The following is a 14,851-nucleotide window of genomic DNA, read 5'->3' on the forward strand; positions in this document are numbered from 1 at the left end:
CCATCGGAGCGGCTACGGAAACGGCCCGTTCGCTGGGCACACATTTTGCTCCTCCAGAGGAAAGGTGAGCATGTTATCAAAAGGTTTCTCCTCCACTTACCGTCAGCATTCCAGATCCACGGCTCGGGAAGCCTACAGTGGCGGTTTGCAGGCCTACGGTGGAGGACAGCGCTGCCATCGCCCACAAGGCAGGACGCCGGCGCTGAAGCAAGCCTGAACCGGCCAAGACGTCGGGCCCCCACCTGTTCACCGCGGTGGGAGGCCGGCTGACTAGGTTAATCAGCGAGTGGGAAAAGATTAGCACTGACAGATGGATGCTGGACACTCTCGCCCAAGGACATACCCTGGAGTTTCAGCACTGATGTCCACGGAACCTTCCGGTTGCCCGATGGGAGCAGCACATCCCTCAGCTCTTGGAGGAGGTGCGGGCCATGCTGCAAAAAGGGGCGATAGAGCTAGTTCCCCAGCGAATCTGGAGTCTATTGCAGATACTTTTTATTCAAAAGAAAACCAGGGGCTGGAGGCCCATTCCAGATCTTTGACATCGGAACAAGTACCTTAAGTCCTAAAAGTTCAGGATGGTTACATTGCAGCGTGTGCTCGGCCAACTCGTAAAAGAACACTTGATGTCGCTGGACCTGGATGACGCCTACTTCCACGTCCCCATACACAAACACCGAAAATGTCTATGCTTCATGGTGCAGGGACCGCACTACCAGTTCAAGGCCCTTTGTTTCGGCTTGAAGTTGGCCACGACGGTGTTCACGAAGAGCCTTGCACCGGTGACGGCCCATCTGCACCTACGGGATATACCATTACCTCGACGACTGGCTCATCCAGGCCCACTCGCGAGGGTTGGCCTTTGGACACACAGATGACCATCCAGCTGCTGACGCATCTTGGATTCTCCAACTATCCAAAGACTTGCTTGACAACATCGCAGAATGCACTGTTCCTAGGAGCCAGGCTCAATACGCTCTCCTGCCTGGCGCACGAGGAGCAAGTAGCGGCCATTCAGGGGAAGATGCGCAGCAACTGTTGGCGATGAAGACTGCCACAGTGCAAACCATCAAGTCGTGGCTCAGCATGATGTCATCTTGCATCTACCTTATCCGGCTCTGCAGGTTACAGAGGCGACCTCTTGAGGAGTACCTGGACGCTCGCTGGATATTGATGTCTGAAAGCTTCGCTGACAAGATCTCGCTCGACGAGGGGTTCCGTCGGGCAATAAGGTGGTGGGGCAATTGCTCCAAAATTGCACAGGGTTTCAAAACCCCCCATACTAGGAGACGGTCACCACGGATGCATCCCTGGAAGGCTGGGGAGCCTACACCGGGCGTCTGCCCGCCTGAGGCCTGTGGCTGCCTGAGGGGAACGATCTCCATATCCATGTCCTAGAGCTACGGGTGGCAAGTCATTCCTTCCGTCTCTGCAGGGCAAGGTGGTGAGGATCTTCACGGACAACACTGCCACAATGTTCTACATCAGGAACCAGGAGGGCACTCTATCCCTAGCGCTCTCCAAGGAAGCGCAGGACTTGTGGTGCTGGGTCGTCGGACAAGAGATTTTCCTCTTTACCTGTCGGGTAGTCAAGAACACAATCGGACTTCCGCAGCGCTCCTGCCACGAGTGGGAACTTCAGCAGGACCAGGTGGACCGCATCTTCATCCAGTGGGGCAGGCCCCAGATCGATTTGTTTGCGATGGCAGGGAATTCCAAATGCCAGGAGTTTGCCAGCAGATTCCACCAACCGAGGAGCCTGGGGGACGCATGCTCCTTCCAGTGGGAAGGCCTGTACTTGTTTCCTCTGTTGCCCCTCCTGCTACGAGTCATCAACACACTGAAGCAGTGCCAATGCAGGATGATTCTCCTTGCACCGGTGCGGCGGAGGCAGATTTGGTACCCGGACCTACGCAGCCTGTTGGTGTCGCCTCAGGTCAAGCTGCCAGTGGTTCTGGATCTTCTCACCAGAGAAGGAGGCACAATCCTTCACCACGACCCAGGATCGCTGAACCTGAGGTCGTGGCTCCTGCAGCCCTAGAGTTTGGAGGATACAAGTTGCCTGCAGACTGTAGGGAGGTCCTCTCCAAGGCCAGGGCATCGCTGACTTGCTACGGTCACAAGTGGAAGCGTTTCACTATGTGGTGCTGGTCTCGGAAGATTACCCCTGAGATTCTTTCATACTTGCTATCCTTGGCCAAGGTCGGACTGGCGCACGCCTCTATCAAGGTACATCTGGCGGCTATCTCCCACTACACCAGGTCTCCAGGAAGATCTTCACTTTGTTCTCCCTGACTCGTCAAGGAGTTCCTCAAACAACTGTTTCGATCTTTCCTGATGGTGAAGGTTCCTGCCCCGGCACAGGAACTCAACGTGGTGCTGACGAGGCTCATGGGGGGGCCCTTTTGAGCCTATGCATCAAGCCCCTCTCAAGTTCCTCTAGTGGAAAACCGCTTTCGTTGTGGCCATCACCTCTGCCAGGAGGGTAGATTAGATCCAGGCCCCATCCTGCAAACCGCCATACCTGACTTTACACAAATCGATGGTGGTGCTGCAGATGCACCCCTCTTTTATGCCGAAGGTTCTGTCGGAATTCCACAAGCTTCTGGTGTTACCTGTGTTTTTATTTTCAATTCTTTTTTCCTTTTTTTTTTTTTCGAAGCCTTTGTCACCGGCTGAAAGGGCTTTGCACTTGCTGGATGTTGCTCGTGCCGTGAAGTTTTATTTGACACGCACAAAGAGTTTTCGGAAGACTTCACAACTGTTCATGAACTTTGGTCCTGTGAACCGTGGGAAGGCCTTGTCCAAGGCTTCCATTTCAAGGTGGCTCTCCCCCGGCAGCATCACACTGTCATCGGTTGGCGGAACAAGCGCTGCCCGACCGTCGGAAGCTAACTCCACCATAGCGATCGCTGCAATGGCGGCGGTCCTGTCTGGTGTGCCCCTGCTGGACATCTGCAGGGCTGCTACATGGAGGTCCGTGCACACCTTCACGAAGTTCTACTGCATCGACAGTGATTTCAGGGAAAAGTCCAGAGTCGGCCAAACAGTGTGACACAACCTGTTCGCTTGAGGGGAGTCTGTTCCAGAGGTAAGAGTTAACTGCTTCTGTTGAGCCTTGCCCACCGCCCTTGGTTGTGTAAGGTTGTACTGCTATGTATTTGTTATTCATGAGCGTGTGAATCCATGCCAGACCCTATGCTGGAGAAGGAACAAGTTACTTACCTGCGGCTCTTGGTCATACTGCCACTTTACGTGCTTAACAAATCTGAAGATGGCTGCCAGAGGAGGGTTTTAGGGAGAGGACTGTCATTGGAGGGGGCAGTATGATCCAGACGACAGTGATTGGTTTAAAGGAGAAATACAGTTTGTAAGTGAAAGTGAAACTGGTATTTTTTTTACCAACGATTCCCAGCCTGACGGGGAATATTCGTGAGCATGTGAATCCATGCCAGACTCATCCTGGAGAACAATAGTTAACGGGTAAGTAATGGTGTCCAGTCAAATGGTCGAAAATAAAGGATCGAATGACCATTTGATCGACAGTCAAATGGTCAAAAAAAAGAAGTCGAATTTTTTTTTTATTTATATATATATATATATATATATATATATATATATATATATATATATATATATATATATATATATATATATATATATATATATATATTTTAGTTTGGGTTGGTAGAAAAATGTTTTTAATAAAGAAAAGGGGGGAGTTGGTGGGGGAACCCCCCCAATAAAAAAATTGCATATGCCCCTTCCACCACCTTCTATGTACATATTTCTCACATTTGTAGTAGGGCAGTAGACAAAAAGCAGTCGCAGTGTATGGCTTCAAATGACATGGACACAACCTACAAGCACAAGTCTGGTGCTTTGAAAAGAAGAAAGGATTGACTACTTTTGAATTCCACAGCAACTGATCCTAAACAGAGGCTATTATGTTTTTTCACTACAGATTGCCAGAAGAGTTTTAGTACAGAAACAGGGGAGCAGGGGGCAAATGTCTATTGGTACTTCAGTTGCTCTGCAAATTGGTGACCCTACAGTGGCATTTCCGTTGTCTACGTGCACTCATCAGCTTTATGACGGCTACTACAGCAATTAACCTAAACCAAAATGTTGACCATGTTGATGTGATCACAAATGTGAGCCCACAAAAATAACTTCAGGTTCCTTCTGTTATCGATTTCAAAATAGGAAGTGCTGCTGATAGTAATGCAGAGAATGAATGCATCACTGAGATGGAATCAGCAGGAGATACAAGATCTGTTTGTGTTGTAACAGACAAAGCGCAATGCAAAAATGTTACTCAAGCTGAACTGTGTGCTCTTTTATCTCGTGGTGTATATTGTAAGGAAGGCATGGTATCAAACAATAAGACGGACACAAGTGATCACAGTTCAAAGGTGTTTATTGAACTTCCGTTGGGTTTGAAAAACGCCCATCTAATCCTAAATCTAAAGATGGGAGCAAGCTACGACCATCAAATAACGCTGTCCTATTGGTGCCTTGTCAAAAGGGCCTATACTAATAAACCTATTGCCAATCCTTACTTCTAAATACAAATAGTGTGGGAAACAATGTTATGCAAAAGAATAGTGTTCAAGAAATGTCAGGATATTCAAGCTGTTGGCTTCCCTTCCCAACGTTTTCCGCACGGGACAAGTTGGCGCACTCTAGCTTAGCACAGTCTCTGGCTTCTCCAGCATGAGGATACAGTTCAAAACTTAAACATCAGGGCCTTCTGTGCCAAAGTCTCTTTGCCATTCAATGTCTCTGATTTCACAGGGCCTGATGCAACATGACAAACTCAAGGTTCCCTTCTTCTTAGGATTTCACATGTACAAATTCTCAGCTGATTTTCTGTGCACCCCGGGTCTTCCTCCGCCGGGCTCAGGTGCACTGTAACACAAAACCTTCTATTGGTTTCCCTCTGCCGGGCCCGGACCAAATTCACATACTTTTACAAACTTTCTCTATTTCATCAAAATGGAAGACTTTCGATTGTGCGCAGGATTTTGCTTGACCCGTCACAGGACCACGTTGATTCACATTTATTTGTTCTCTTTCAATTGGTCTCCGTTTGTCGGGCTCGGACCAAATGTATCTACTTTTGTTATTTCTCAGCTGGATTCCTTACAAAGACCTTTGAGCGCCCAGGCAGTGCTGGACCACTCCATCAAAGGTATTGCTTTAAAGTTCAATCACTCATCTGCAGTTTAGCTTCACTCGCCCTTCTTATCACACGTGTTTTAACAATGTTCGTGCCAGCGCTCACCATATAATGTTGCTGCTTGCAACCTTGGCTTCAACACAGACCGGTCTTGTATCAGTCTCCCCAACTCATTGGCTGTGTTGACTTCACTGATGATGCTTTGTTCTTGGAGCCAAGGACGGTACCACAGTGGCTGGTGATTCTCCCTGCCTTGATTACGGACGGGGGAGGGTTCCGGGTATCTCCAAGGCACAATGCAGGATTCTTATTCAGCAGAGAGGAGCATGAGTACATTGAGGTATGTGAAAAGCTACATGCTCTCTACCATGACAGAGAAGCATCTAAGTGACTTGGCGCTTCTGGCAATTGAAAAAGCTACTGTGCATCATTTAGACTTAATAAAACTGATGGAAGAATTTGCAAAGGCACGAAGAGGCAGTGTATTCCTATAAAATGACCTTTGGTTGGCACTGTCAATTTATTTACTTCTAACATTGCACTTTATTTTTCTATTTCTGCGTTGGTCATTATTTTATGAAGCTTTGCTGTCAATTGTGTTTTTTACTTCCTTTGTTGCACAAGAACGTCTATCAAGGAACTGGATTTTTCTGTCTAACACTGAATTTATTGGACTGTGAAATGTGTTTTTATTAAAGACCCATTTCCCCATGGTTTTGTACTATTGGGAACAATTTCCACATTTGAATTGCAAACATTGGATCCAATTAGCCTTCTTGAGTCATTTTTTCTAGGAAATGGTGTGCTCTTGAAAAGCTGCAAGTCCTTCTGTGTTGCCCTTTAAACATGTTAATTTCCAACAGCAGTTTCAGGCTACATCATCCAATACTACAATTGATAGCAAAGTCTGCTGAGGCCCAGCTGTTTCCAGTTAGTCAGACCCCTAAACACAGGTAACTGTAATAGACGACCTTAAAAAAAACCTTTTTGGCCCTAAAGTTCGCCATTGCGGACTCGTGACAAAAATTCACTCTGCCCACCCTAAGCTTTGCTTCCATGACCCGCCCACTTAGGGCCCTAGTTCTGATGCTGCCCACGGAGCTCTCTGCCTTAAATATGCCACTGATACCTGGATGCCTGTATTTGCACTACATTAATGCCGGACTTTTGTACAGTAGTTTGTCTGGTACATGCGCTACTGCGTTAATGTGTCTGCTAACGTGCACCCTGAACGTTTGTAAGAACTAAAATGGTGGCACGGTGCAACCGGGAGGCTTGTGCCAGAAAACTGATATCTGCTTAACTCTGAACCACAAAATGAGCATTGAATAAATGTGCAGAGGGCTCTGGCGCTTCGTAATGCAATATTGGGGTCAGGGCCTAAAAAGAGTCAAAGTAACTAATAAACCTTTGAGAGTTGGAACCTATGTAATTTAGAGCGTCATAACGGACCCAATCAAGTTCTCGTATTTGCAATGAAAGAGTAAATTCTACTTTAAGATATGTTTTCAAATCTAATTGTAATTAATGTGTAACAATTTTCAAAATACACATTTAAAATTGAACAGCACAGAAAACTGGGTCCGTACACCATGCAGTCACGGGTCCTTTGAGAGTTGCATAATTCATGCATACTAATTAAAATCATTCTATTGACCACACTACAATGTGTTGCAAAATCAAGGTATGTATTCGCTTATAATTTCCCTTCCATGTATGAAAACAACCTAATGCTAAATGTCTTTGAGTCTAAACATGGCAGAAGGGGACATCTACTGGAGAAGAGCAGTATAACCATTCATATTTTTATTTGCATTACTGAGGGAAGACATCTAGTCGGAAGTCCGGTCAGAGCCCCAGCAGAAGGTTCATATTTGGTAACTGCTGGGTTTGAGCCCTGGGTAGTCCCTGCCTACTTGACGCTCCCCGCCCACAGTATGCTACAAAGGGAACTTCCAACACTGCTTTAAATCCCCACCATGTGGGTGGTAGTCTGCGGGAAGGAAGCCGTGCCATGCTGAATGGTGTTTCCAGGCAGCTTCTGTGTGCTCCATCCCTTTCACTGCGCTCCCGTGCACCCATGCCTTCCTCCTCGAGTACTTGTCTGTTATCTGTGGATCACGCTGGCACTGAGCAGCTGCTGTTCCCGGGGAAAGACTCCATGCAGAGTAGTTTGAGGTCAGGCTGAGGGCACGGACAGCCTACTGAGATGTAAATGCAGAATGCTGACAAACCACTCCTAGGAAAACGGAAGGTAACGTACTAGAGAGGTGTTTACCAATGTAAACACCCCCTCCCCGATCCGATGCTGCATATATTGCCCGGAACTTCTGGACCTTCTTGTATGTGTATGACTGTGCAGGGGGCAGGGAGTCGGATGAAGGGACCCAACTCATTGCACCCTGCACCATGTTCTTGACGACCAGGTGCAGGGCACAGCATCGAATCCCGCCCCTCGATCCAAGCGTCATTGTTTCCCTTGGTCACACTCACAGCAGAAATCTCAGAGATCTCCCCGTCTCCTTCCTGAGCCCACGAGGATAGTTTAAACTCCCGTCTCTTGGCTTATGCAGCTCTGGTTCCCCCTCGTTAAATGTACAGGGTTTATGGGACGATAGAAAGATTTTATATTGCACCCATCTCTAGGGTAGAGGTCTTGAAACAGCGGGCCTTGTTCAGAAGAACAGCGTATTGTGGCCCACCCCTTTTAACCATGCAGTGGTATGTGAAAGAGAGTGCGGTGAGGGGGGCTAGGGGTAGGAGAATGGCTACGGACAAGCCATTGGAAAGATGTTGGGGGGCGGGGGTAAAAGAAATGTGCTTTCGAAACAACACTCGAAGTTGCCTTTTTGTCAAGGGTCACCCTGTAGAAATATCGTTGTAAATGTATTGCAATGGTTCAATTTTACCTGTGCCACAAGCATGTTCTGCTGTGTATCCCATTGCATCCACTGGGTCCACACTCCTGTTGGACATATACGTGTGTTTGGTGTTGCAGAACGAGTAAACAAATATGAGTGCTCCTGTGGTAGTGCAGCAGATCTTTCACACATTGTATTATGGAGTTGACGCCCTCTGTGAACTGTCCCTAAACCTATAGGTTTTTATTGACCTCTATGCTTGCATAACGACACTGTCCATTCACAGGAACTGTTTTTTGGCTGACCTAGCATGGAGGCAAGGGCAAGGCTAACTCATAGAATTGTGCCTCTCAATTTTGAGATGCATCTCTGTTAAAAACAGCAGCACTGTGCTGGCATGACCGAACATATCGCGATGAATGGTGATTGATGGTGAGCAGGGTAAGGTGGTAATTTGATGGGAGCTGTCCTTCAAGGGTGATGATTACTGGGGAGCAGCACTGTGCGACGAGATATGCAGCATATACCCAAGTGGGTAACCAGGTTTTTGGGGACATTTTATACGTTGTGGGAAATTCTTCTTGCTGGCCAACCCTTGTGTCCAAATGAGCCCAGGCCTGATTTGGGGAAATCTCACTACAGTTTATAATCCGATAATTGGCAGCTTAGTTAACACTTTGCTCTGCAAGTGTCCACCCCTGCCTGAAGATGGTGACCGATGAAAAGGCAGTCTGTCTTTTCCTGATGAATTTAAAGAATGGAGACTTTGCCCATCAAGGAGTACTGAGGCATTTGATTTTTATGTGGGTGAAACAAACATTTGGCAGAAAAGAGAACCGAGGCATAGGAAGATGGAATCTGCCCAAGATCAAACAATTTTGGTCAACCAGAGAAGCCCCGATTCTTCCAAAGTCGGCAACTTGTCACTTTGCCCCACATCACCTTCTTTTTCTCCGCTTGCCGTCTCCCCCACCCCCCCATTTCCTCCCACCCCCAATTCTGGTTCCCAGTCTGATTGTGTGACTAGATCCTACCACTCCTTGACAATAGTTTTGGTTTAATATTCTACTTTTCTTTGGTGTAAAGTGATTTGCCCAAGGTCAAGCTGTTTTGGTAAAATGTGGGAGGCTGGATTTAAAGCCGGTTCATCTGGTGGTAGAGCGTGTCAACAGGATTATCAGGATTAGCAACTAGGGGGGTAAATTGAAAAGCTTTTGCACCTCTAGCTCCATATAACCCATCCACAAGTGCTAACATGCCCGTGGGACAAGAAGTCGAACCAGCAAGGGAAAATTAATGGGAAGATTAAGGTGGCAGAAATAATGAAGGGGCAAGGAAAAGATCAAGGAGAGGAGGCGGCGAGAAACCCATCCCGCCAAAAGAGGCAGTGAGGAGGGATAGACCAAGAAATAGACCAGATTTAATGGTGGTAGTACAGATCAGAAGAATGCTAAAAAAGGGGGTAGAAAACAAAATAGACCTGCAGATGCCTCTTATACATAAAGGAGTAGGGATAACGCAGTATCTGCCATGGCCTCAAATGGGCAAAAATAATTAGATTAAAGCTCTCTCCCAGCTAACAGCCGTAGCCAGTAGAATGGATCTATGAATTTGAAAAATAAACCGCAGGGGTAGCTTTAGCACTAGGAGACCTTAAGAGTTTAATGGTCGCCATAGTTGGAGACCAGGCTGGTGACATATGGACAAGGGCTGGGTACCCTGGGGTAAGTCTTGCAGATAATGAACATGATGGAGCAGCCTTCAATGAAGTAAGTGCAAGGTTATGGGATGCCCTACTAAAGATGTACCCAGATACCCCTGACTTATGTTCTTTAATGCAGTGTACGATGGGTGATGAGGATCCAGTAATGTATATTCTTATGTTCAGGGATGTCATTTGGGGATTGCCAGGGGTCTCCCTTGCTACCCCTATTTGGGAAAACCTTTTACACTCCTGTAGACTAACTGAAAAACGTTATTTACATAAATGAGTACACATTTGTAAAAAAGAAATGTATGGGTCGCCTTTGGGATTCTGGAATCTACACCATGGCTAGAATGTTAGCATGTACCTGTGATTTATTAGCAAAATTGAAGTAATCACTTCAATGCACTCCTGTGTAGAAAGCAATGGTACTGCACTAACCTTGATACTACTTTCACCTTGTTTATAGGGCTGTGCTGGGACCAATTTAGGTTGGGTACTGTGACCTTTGGTGGCCCTCTGGGCAGTGGTCTAACCACTCCTAGTCCTCATCATACATAAATAGGAGTAACGTGATCAATTTTGCTTTGTGGAGTCATGTGACTAGGTGTATGTAATTGAGCTGTGCTTAAGAGCCCCCCCCCCCCCCTCATCGTTCGCATTCCACTGTGTAGGATTTGCCACCAGGATGTAGTCCTGATACTGACTTTAGGAGCGGGACAGATCTTGTCTAAATTACTTACTGTTTTTATAATACTGTCTCGCTGCATGCTTAGTTATGATATTCTGTTCCTGTTGTTGGAACCCTATTCTAAAGAGTGTATATTTTTCCATCTGATTTGTGTAGTGTCTTTTGGGTAATGTATTGGTTCTAACTATACCTAGCTGCCAGCCCAACAATTCGGAGAGTGGAGTCGACTACTTTGCTACGTTACCCATTGAGTGCTTTGGTCTAACTTGGTGGACACATGGTTTTCCCCATTGGGGACAATCTCTTCACGCTTCTCGCCAGCCTGCCTAGCTTCAAACATGAAGTGTTACGTCATGCTCAACTCCGTGACGTCAGACTTGATATGCTACTGGGCACAGCTGATACTTGGTTCCATGCCCAAGCCGGTCTCATGAATCTTTCCCTCTTCCTTTCCAGGTAATCGTAGAGCGGTACCACCGAGAGACTTACCTGCCGCACTTGGACAAGACCAAGTTTTTAGTCCCCAAGGACATGACAGTGGGCCAGTTCATGGCGATTCTCAGGTGAGTCCATGAATTGTGAGGCTGTGTTTTAGCAGTCATGGCTTGACAAGACCTTCTCTTAGGGAGATGGGGTAATCTCTCCCTTTGCATTACCAGACTAAGGTGGGTCGTACCTTGGTTGCTGAGAGACTGTCTGCGGTTAAGGGATCGCTATGTATTTTCTTTCTGCATTGGTTTGTTGTGATAAGCCCCATGCGGTGTATTATCTGTTATGTAGAGAGATGTATAGTTTTATTTTGAAATGAGTAGTTTAATAAACATGCTCATACTTATCAGATGCTCCCAATTTCCCATCCATGCTCATTGCATTCAGTGAAATACGGCATCATTGTGGGGGGCAATGGAGTGGAGTGGTCTGTTATTGGGTTTTATATCCCACTCTGCTGCAGTTTATATGGTCTCTTGTTGCTCTGGCTGATCTGAAAAAGTGGGCGGGGTTTGGTTAGTGGGGAAAAAGCATGATTGTTTATCTGTTGTGTAGCTTGGAAGTACCTGGGCACTGTGTAATTTCTTCGAGAGCACTTTTGGTATCCGTGTACAAAGGAGTCCCTTTGTACTCATCATTCAAGGATGCGTTAGCCGGGAGTGTGATCTGCAAGTTGCTTGGAAAGATGTTGCCTTGTTCAATGTTGTTCAATGTAGGTCTGTCCAAGTACCATGTGTGGGTAGCTTAGTTGGTACAGGTTTTTTGTGTCGAAACATAGGATTTGAGTGTGTTCGGGTGCAGAGCATCAGTGTGGGGAGCAAGGGTCTATGGGCCTTTAGAGCATCCTGCTGGTGTGGCCGTGCCATTGTGCTGGTAGTGGTGCACCATGAGTAGGGGAATTGTGAAGCTGTGCGGCACCCTGGAATCAGCTGGTGTTCCTAGCAGCAGACTGCATGCAGTCCGTGCTTTTAGATCACATTGGGTAAAAACCAGGAAAAACGTATAGGAGCTGGGAAGTCCACACTGGAGTAATATCGGTCCAAAGAAAACATTCCCCCATGGTGACTGCTAGATGCAGATTTGCAGTGGGGCATCTGAGCGAGAAATTACATTGGGCTACAATTCCAGTGAGAAACATGGAGTAAATGCCACTGGGATCAGTGAGACAGCAAAACCACAAAAAAGGACACTCTAAGTGACACGCTAAGTGAGGTTTGTAAACCACCAAGAAGCCAAACCTGGAAAGCAGAAGGAAACGGCTGCTGCCTACCACTGGCTTCTGCAAACTACTCCCATTTCACTTTCCCTCTCGTTTATACACATAATGTAAACTGGGTGCAACAAGATTCGGGGAATTGGCATTTGAGAGGAGGATGCTGAATGGGTACTCCACTCATTACTCTAAGCGAAGTGTTACATTTATGGAAGCTTGAATGTTTGGTTGGGAGAAAGAGCTGCCCGAGATGTGCTCATTTCACCTTCATTAGTATGTTAGTTGCCTATCGCAAACCTATCTTGCTCAGGTGCTGTATTCGGCGGGGCCTGCAGTGGCCTTTATTTTGTTCAGATTCAAGCTCCTCTTGTTGTATTGGGGATTTTCATAAGGAAAAACAGTTGTGCCCTGTATGTAACAAGAATTAGGTCTGTGGGGATAAAAACATTAAACTTGCTTGACCAATCTGAATTGTATGCCCATTTTGTCTCAGGAGCGCAATGGCGTTTTCTAACTGTTTGGTGTTTCCTTCCAAAGACCGTGAATCTATAGAGAAAGACACTGCTGGCACACCACAAAATGGCGTTCAATCGATTTTCTGGTGCCAAACCTACAAGCAGACTAGGGAGACTAGGTTGGGGGTTTTCAACCTGCAACTTTCCCGGTGTTGTGGACTAAGTCTCATGAGCCCTTGTCAGCAGAGTCAATGGTGTTGGGATCATGGGAATTCTAGTCCAAACAGTCTGGAGAACAGCAGGATGCAGACCCCTGGGCTAGGTAGTCCATTGACAGTCTGGTTAGATGGAACATTGGAGAAGCTAAATTGGCTACTCACAGGGCCACATGATATTTAATCACTGAACTATCTCGTGTAAACCTCCCCATGTCAAGTGGGGACGGGGAGTGAATGTTTAGTGCTTTATGGCCCTGAAACCATCAACATTTGTTTTCTTTGTCGCAGAAATAAGAAACTGTCTTCCTTTGCACCAACAGAGGCTGGAAAACAAATGCTGCCTGGCGGCTGGAACATGCACAGTGAGAATCCCTAAACTTCGGTGCCCATGGGTCATGGCCCAAGAGCTGGCGATTTTTCGCTGTTGCAGGTCGTATTTACTTTGCGGTCAGTTTCCCAGCTAAACATTTCTCTGACTCTGGGATATGAGGCATACTATTTTTTTCTTAATTTACAGGGAAAGAACCCTCTGCTAATGGTCTAGACCCCCGACTCCACTGCACCCATCAGTTAACCGGACCAACACACCATAAACATGCTCAGGATGAGGCTGGTGGGGAGGGTTGACGGGGGAGTCCTGTAGTGTTAGGAAAGATTTCTCTTTATAGCACCTTTCCCTCGATTTTTGTTTCCCTCCCCCCGCCCCCAAACCTTTTTTATTTTTCAAATAGGCTAGCATGGTTTCCCTTAGTCGTGTTACTTTGTTGCAACTTTTGGTAACTTCTTATCCTTGTACAATGTATTTTACAATGCAGTACACTTTTTGTTTTGCCCTGGAGTAACAGATTTTTTGATTACTTTAGGTATGCCTTGGGGACAAGCTGGTGGCAAGTTACTTTTTGCTATTTATTTAGTGTATTTTGTTTTAGCTTTACCGCATGTGGCTACCTACCGTGGCTAGTGTCCAAACATGGCTGTGCCACAAGGTTTTTCATTTGTCCCTTGGCCATCTTGTCAATAACTCTTCTTCCTGACCTGTGAGGATAGGAAAATCCTTATACGGACTTCCAGTGCTTGGGAAAGCTGAGGCTTTCCGCAGGCTACTGCATGGCCATCTGTGTTTTCTGCCAGGAAGTGGGTTGGGATGGTCTGGTCCCAATCCACAAACTGGTTTCTGTGTGTCTGAATGGTAGGCATGAGCTGTGCCACCAGTGGTCCTGATTGGACCTGTGAAAGCATCATGAAGCAAGACAGACAACAGATTCAAAGTTCAAACAAAAGTAATTTATTAACTCAAATGTCAGGTTGGTTGAAGGCCTAACTTGCCCTGTACTAAGGTGGGATTTCCCTACCTAAAGAAGCTAAGGAAAGAGTCAGAAAGTTGAACTTGTTTGTCCAAAACCTATAGTTACCCTCACAACTAAAGCTAAACAATTTGTAGGGTTGTCATTAACATCTAACAAATAAAGGGTTCCAAATAAAGTTCTGAGCTTCTTCCAGCTCCTGGATTACTTTTCAGCTCCCCTTCCCCAAATTCAAGATAATTTCACAAAGACTTGGGGTTTCCTTCCCCAATTTCGTAGACAACACAGTTCCAACAGGGCCTCGCGTTACCCTTCTTCAAGACAGCACCAGAGTTCATAAAGTCTCAGGTTTCCTTTCCCCAAGACTTCAGCTTGTCTCCATCTCTCAATATTCAAAACCAGCTCCAGATCAACATTACACTCCTTCTGGTTTCCTGGCAGTTCATACTGGTTGCTTTCCTCTGCTTCACTACAGCAACCACTTGCCTTGTTCTCTGTATAGTTCTTTGGCTTTTACAAACAGGGTATCCCCGGTCTAAGCGCAGTTATTGGACCACACCCACACCCACATTACAGGTCACGCAACCAGGAACCCTTGACATTCTGGCCCACACAGGTTCTTCTGTAGCTGTACCTGTGTGATGGTTCACTCTCTTTTGGCTTTTCCTTGCCAGCCTCTCGGCTTTGCTACACTGTGTTTTCACATACAGTTCACTTTGTGGTGTTCTTGTTC

General features: G+C 46.5%; 1 protein-coding gene across 2 annotated transcripts in view; it reads left to right on the top strand.

The window, feature by feature from the left end:
• The window catches only part of LOC138567221 (microtubule-associated proteins 1A/1B light chain 3C-like), a 348,822-nt gene that overhangs the window by 288,632 nt on the left and 45,339 nt on the right, over positions 1–14,851 (top strand). For both annotated transcript variants that reach the window (XM_069645206.1, XM_069645205.1), the window contains exon 3: positions 10,896–11,002. In XM_069645206.1, coding sequence (XP_069501307.1) covers positions 10,896–11,002 — 107 coding nt within the window. The remainder of the gene's footprint in view (positions 1–10,895; positions 11,003–14,851) is intronic.

Source organism: Ambystoma mexicanum, chromosome 2p (assembly GCF_040938575.1).
Source record: "Ambystoma mexicanum isolate Mex_15411 chromosome 2p, UKY_AmexF1_1, whole genome shotgun sequence".
NCBI classification, from domain to species: domain Eukaryota; kingdom Metazoa; phylum Chordata; class Amphibia; order Caudata; family Ambystomatidae; genus Ambystoma; species Ambystoma mexicanum.